General features: G+C 43.1%; 1 protein-coding gene across 1 annotated transcript in view; it reads right to left on the bottom strand.

The window, feature by feature from the left end:
* Positions 1 to 620: 620 nt before the first annotated feature.
* MACO1 (macoilin 1) overlaps positions 621 to 6,000 on the bottom strand; it is a 66,385-nt gene continuing 61,005 nt past the window's right edge. The window contains exon 11 of the mRNA XM_035308179.3: positions 621 to 2,536. Within this exon, the coding sequence (XP_035164070.1) occupies positions 2,334 to 2,536 (203 nt within the window). The 3' untranslated portion in view covers positions 621 to 2,333. The remainder of the gene's footprint in view (positions 2,537 to 6,000) is intronic.

Here is a 6,000-nt window from a genome sequence, read left to right as displayed (position 1 = left end):
CTCAGAAAGGCTATCTAGCAATAGGACAGACGGTGAGGTGCCAAGAGCAGAATTTTCCAAAACTGAAGCCAAGATCAATTGTAACAATGGCCGAGAGAGGCAGTTGGCTTCTCAAAAGATGAAAACAGACAAAGCCTCTAAAAACAAGGGAGGATGGTAAAAGTGGATGTTAGTTCAGGATCTATAGCAGTTAGGAAACCCTACTGGTCACTAAGCGGCCAAATAAGATTCTAGAAAATAGAAGAAGGCAAGACATTGGTGAAGGAAATTTGCTCTCAAGGTTTTCTCACCAACTACCCCCCAACTCCACCCCTAATTTGTTTCTTAGGAAAGGAGGGTTGTACCAGAAAACAAGTCAGCCTTGGCTCTAATCAGATGCCGGAGAAGGGAGAGAACAAATGAGAATGGGTATGTCTTAAGCACAGAAACCAAACTAACTTGAGATCTCGACAAGTCCCCCAAATCCTGTGTCTGCCCCCTACCCAGGGATAGGCTGTGTGGGGGGACCCTCACCTGACAGGGGCTGAGATGAGGAGAGAACAAGATAGCAACCAGCTAAGCCCCACTCAGAACAATCTACCTTGCTGTGCCCTCCTGAAAGTTAAAAAGGCAGAAACTAGTTTTATCTGTAAGAAAATGTTTATTCTTTTGAACCCCACAGGAAAAAAAAAAAAGAATGCAGCCAAGACCAGTATTTAACGAAGTGTCCCAAAAGGCAGCAAAATGGAGGAGACCTCAACACAAAGTCAGTGACAGTTTTCCATGTTTTTGCACAAAGATGAAAAAAATCTATGACAATTCTGAGTAACACTTTCATGGTGACAATTACACAAGATGATTCAAAAATGCAAAATGGCAGCAACATGCACACCTGGCTAAAGCTAGAAGTATTTTTTATCCCAAAATAAGATCTGCGACTTAAAGGATGATTCTTTTATAATATTTCTATTTTACTGACTTGCTTGTCCTACTTAATTTGCTTTAAATGAGACGTACATGCCAATTAATAGGAAATTTTAGAAGAACTACGTCCTTCCAGAATCCATGGCAAGGAAGCAAACCAATTTATTTGGTTTCTTAATTTTTCCTAGTTTCCAAATACAATTTTGCATTGCCCCACCCTCCCATTCCCTCCCCCCACCCCTACCCTGATTCTTAAACACTTCCAAAAGTTGCCTGTGCAAACACTTTTCTACCCATGTATAATACATATTTGAAACTGAAATCTTTGTGCAGTTTTGAGTCTTAAAAAAACCTCCTTGGCACAAGAGCTGAGGAACAGTCAAGCTTCTTTTAAATTATCAAACACAAGATGATGAAAAGTGGAGAAAGCACAGTTAAATGAAATGGGAAAAAAAAAACCACCTAGAATTGTAGCTTTTATTAGCCATCGTCACAGTCTCTCATCCACAAACACCGCCCAGCTCCCTTCCCAAGGTGCTTTACTGGAGGCAAGTGCAGAACACCGGGGTGCTTTCTATTAAAAGAAACACAAGATGTAGCTGTGGTGGTAACGGACAGCCCAGCTACCCACCAGTTTTACAGCAGGATCCGCAGTGAGCTTGATAGAGATAGAGGATAGGTGACGGTAAAGGGGGAAAAGAGTTTAAAATTATCAAGTTTCCTCTTGAAATGTCTTTTCCCAAGGCACTGTGAAGAAGACTGCTGCTAGCAATTTTCTAGGACTAAACATACTGATGGGAATATAAATATTTCAAACACAACCCCTGTTACATTCTTACAGCTAGTCTTATCACTTAGGTCTCTTCTCAGCTTAAATGATGCTCCTTGAATCTGTTTGGTCCTTGGAGGGGCAATCCATTTTTGTTTTCTGTAATATTGACAATCACCTTCTTTAATGCGGCTATAACATCAAAGCTCTGTTAGGTTACTTAACCCTTCACTTTTAAACTAAAAGTTTTCATTATCATCTCATATGAATCCGATGTGTAGGTTTTTCTTGCTTAAGAATAAAACAAAACAAATGTAAAGGGTTTGAAAAGCAAAAACTCTGCTTTTTTTTTCTTCAAGAGGAAACTATGTAAGAATACATAAAAGGCAAAGTTGGCTACTTGAAATCCAAGAATGGTTTTAATGCGTTGGCCAAGAAAAATAAACTGTAAAGTTCTGTGAGGTCTTCTAAAAATTTACAAGAAAAACTGATGGGCAGTTGTAATCAGAATTGGATGTTATCTTTCCCCCCTTTTTAAAAATGACAACAGATACAGTCCCACAAAATACAATAGAAACTGTTTTTTTATCTTGACTGCCAGAGATGCTCCTTTGCAATGACTTCGGTAACCAAATGGTTGGGCACAACACACAGCTGGCCTTCATTTCTTCAGGGGCTGGTAAACAGAGGCATTGGGGTCAAGTCCAGAGGGGCTGGTCTCCACAAATTTGGAAGAGTAGTGGGGGGAAACAGGGCTCAGAGGGCTGGTGGCAGCACTGTATGTTATGCTGGGCATGACGGCCATGACTTCAGCTATCTTTTGTTTAAGGTCCTTGATTTCCTGATCTTTCTGAAGGATTTGTCCTGTAAGATCAAAGATACACCATTAGTGAAAAGGGAGGCCTCACCCAACACAATGGCCCCAGGGGCCATTCCTATGGCTCCAGGTTCAGTGATTTATAAGGGTAAACTTGTCCTGTAATGGGACACACAATAAATATTTTAGGTGTCCTGGGCCATATACAGTGTACCACCTTTGTCATCTTTTTCCCCCAAACATGGAAAACTATAAAAACCATTCTTCATGGGCAGGCAGTACAGGCACAGGTGGCAGGCCAGATTTGGCCCATGGGCCACAGTTTACTGATTCTTGGCTTAGAGCTAAGAAGGGATTCTGTTCATATAGCTGTGATTGATGTAAAGAAGTCAGTTTCCAGGAACCAAGTTTTGAACATCGCAGTCACCTATGACAGCCTAAGAGGGCCTCTGATTTTGAACTCTGGCTCCACCTCTTGAGCTGGAATTTTTTTGAGAGGACAGACTTTCTCTGAGTGTCAGACCAAGAAAAGCAGAACAACTGAGGCCTGAGACCAGTCACAGTAATACGCTTCTGTCACCAGGCTCTCTGACAGAAAACAGAGGAAGCTCTGTGACTGTTGCACTGGGGCACACTGGTGTGACCCAGATCACTTGACCCTGCTTTAGCAACATCACCCTATTTAGCCTTCCAGCACACTCGTCCTCATTACGCTTCAGTTTCTTGATCCAATCAGCTCCTGCCTAGCTTGGGCCACTTCCTTTCTTATGTGTCTCCTGCTTTTTCTGTGAAGCTGGCTAACACTTGAGGATTGCTTCTACATCCTCAGCAAAGCTTTCCCTGATTCTCCTGTCTAAATTAGCTTCCTACAACCCCTAGATTCTTAACAGACCCTAAACTTCCCTTTCTGTCACTTAACAGGGGCTTTAAAACAAAGTGGTCCTGGGTTTAAATCCTACTCTACCTCTGGATAAGTAAATGACTTTGAGCAATACACACAACTTGTAGAACCTCAGTCCCCTAAGTGTGAGCAGTAGAAAGGAATGCCCCTGATTCCTCCATGTCCCCTAAGTGTTTGCAGTAGAAAGGAACTGTCCCTCACTCCCTCTGTGTCCCCTAAGTGTGAGCCATAGAAAGGAACTGTCCCTCACTCCCTCCGTGTCCCCTAAGTGTGAGCAGTAAAAGGGAACTGTCCCTCACTCCTCCATGTCCCCTAAGTGTGAGCAGTAGAAAGGAACTGCCCCTTACTCCCTCCGTGTCCCCTAAGTGTGAGCAGTAGAAAGGAACTGCCCCTCACTCCCTCCGTGTCCCCTAAGTGTGAGCAGTAGAAAGGAACTGCCCCTCACTCCTCCATGTCCCCTAAATGTGAGCAATAGAAAGGAACTGTCCCTCACTCCTCCATGTCCCCAAGTATGAGCAGTAGAAAGGAACTGCCCCTCACTCCCTCCGTGTCCCCTAAGTGTGAGCAGTAGAAAGGAACTGCCCCTCACTCCTTCATGTCCCCTAAATGTGAGCAGTAGAAAGGAATTGTCCCTCACTCCTCCATGTCCCCAAGTGTGAGCAGTAGAAAGGAACTGCCCCTCACTCCCTCCGTGTCCCCTAAGTGTGAGCAGTAGAAAGGAACTGTCCCTCACTCCTCCATGTCCCCTAAGTGTGAGCAGTAGAAAGGAACTGCTCCTTACTCCCTCGGTGTCCCCTAAGTGTGAGCAGTAGAAAGGAATTGCCCCTCACTCCCTCCATGTCCCCTAAGTGAAAGCAGTAGAAAGAACTGCCCCCTACTCCTGTCATGTCCCCTAAGTGAGAACAGTAGAAAGGAACTGCCTCCAACTCCCTTTATGTCCCTTAAACTTCAAGGAAGCATCAAATACCCGCCTTCTCTTTGAAGAAAATAAGCCTTAGATGAATAAAATACCTAAAAGCATCTGATATATGAGCCACTGCATCTTTTCCCCTGCAGATTTAAGTTTGATTTCTTTAATCGGTAACATTTAAACATCCCCAGTACTTTGGAAGAGATTATTTTTGCTTCTTTGTCACTTTATGAGGATTTCTGAGCTTAGAGAAGAGCACACAGTCTGAGCTGGGAAGCCAAGATCCTCTGGCTACTCTGAGGCCAGGTGCTGCTTCATGCCAGGGGGAATCTTTTCCAAGTTTGCAGAACCAAGTAGACAGGGTTGAAGCAGAGAGGGGTGGCCACTCAGGGGAGCTAAGTCAGGCAGGCAAAAAAAAAAAAAAGTCAGTGTAAGGTCAGAAGCTCAGCTTCAAAGCAGGATTCCTGGGAACCTTCTTCTTAAGTGCCTTTCTTTGAGTCCACAGATTAAAGTAGTGTTGACTCTCAAAACTCCTTCTCTTGCTCAATCACCTACCTGTGCCTTCCCAAGCCCTCCTGCGCTCCATTAATTTCTCACAACTTCTAAATGCAACCCTTTACTCCCATAGGTTTGCGCTTCTGTCTTTGGTTTAGGCCCAAAGCTCCCACTGACTGAGGAATATTTCCTGCTTGGGTTTCTGCGGAGTACCTCCAAATCAAAACATCTAAAATCAGACTTAATCTTCCTTCACTCCTTAAATCTGTTCTGCTCTTCTTCTTTGTTTCTAACAACTCTGTTTTCCAGAACTCTCAGACCGCTCCACTTTCCTCCACTCACCTGTCTGGCCCGTCTGCCCTCCCCATACTTATCATCTCTTAGAGGATTGTGGTAGTTTCCTCACAGTCTGTCTCCACTCAGTCTCACTCCTTCCATCTGTCTTTTACATTGCTATGGGAGGGAGATTTCCCACATAACAGCCTGACTGTGTCGCCTCCTTCTTCCCTCAAGATAATCTAGGGAATACCCTCTCTAGTATGGCTTCATTCATGGTCTCCTAACCTCCTACTCTTTCCTTGCCTGCCCCCAGCTAAAAGGCTGCTGGACTGCTCACCTGAATAAACCAGCACCTTCCTTCCTTTGTTTATATTACTTCCTCATGTTCTTCTCTGCCATTCTCTGCTCTTGAAATTCATCCTCAAAGCCCACTCAATGCTTCCTCCTTCACGAGGCCTTCCCTATCTCTCCTCTGACCTTTCTAGCCTTCTGCCTCTAACTCGTGCCTCTACTTTTCAGCAATTCTCCAAGTACATTCTAAAAACTACCTTCATAATAGTACTGAGACATTATTTCTCTTCTTCATGCTCATTCTGTCACAAGTGTAAGTGGAGTCTTCTAGAAACTAGGTGGAATGTGAAATCACAACAGAATGAATGTAGAAACAGAGATGAGAATTAAACTATCTTTTGTTAAACCAGACATTAAAGAGATCTGCTAAATGTAAAATAATGTCACTTTTTTCACTAAATTTTTTTTTGTTTTGGAAAATATAGTTTTAAATAAAAAAGTTATTTATATTAAAATGTAATATATTTGTATGTTATTTTTAAATGAATTAATAAATTAATTTAGCTGAGCATAGTGGCTCATGCCTGTAATTCCAACACTTTGGGAAGCTGAGGTAGGAGGATCTCTTGATCCCA

The sequence above is a fragment of the Callithrix jacchus genome, chromosome 7 (assembly GCF_049354715.1).
Source record: "Callithrix jacchus isolate 240 chromosome 7, calJac240_pri, whole genome shotgun sequence".
NCBI classification, from domain to species: Eukaryota; Metazoa; Chordata; class Mammalia; order Primates; family Cebidae; genus Callithrix; species Callithrix jacchus.
Note: the sequence above shows the minus strand (reverse complement) of the source record. Positions and strands in the feature narration are given on the sequence as shown.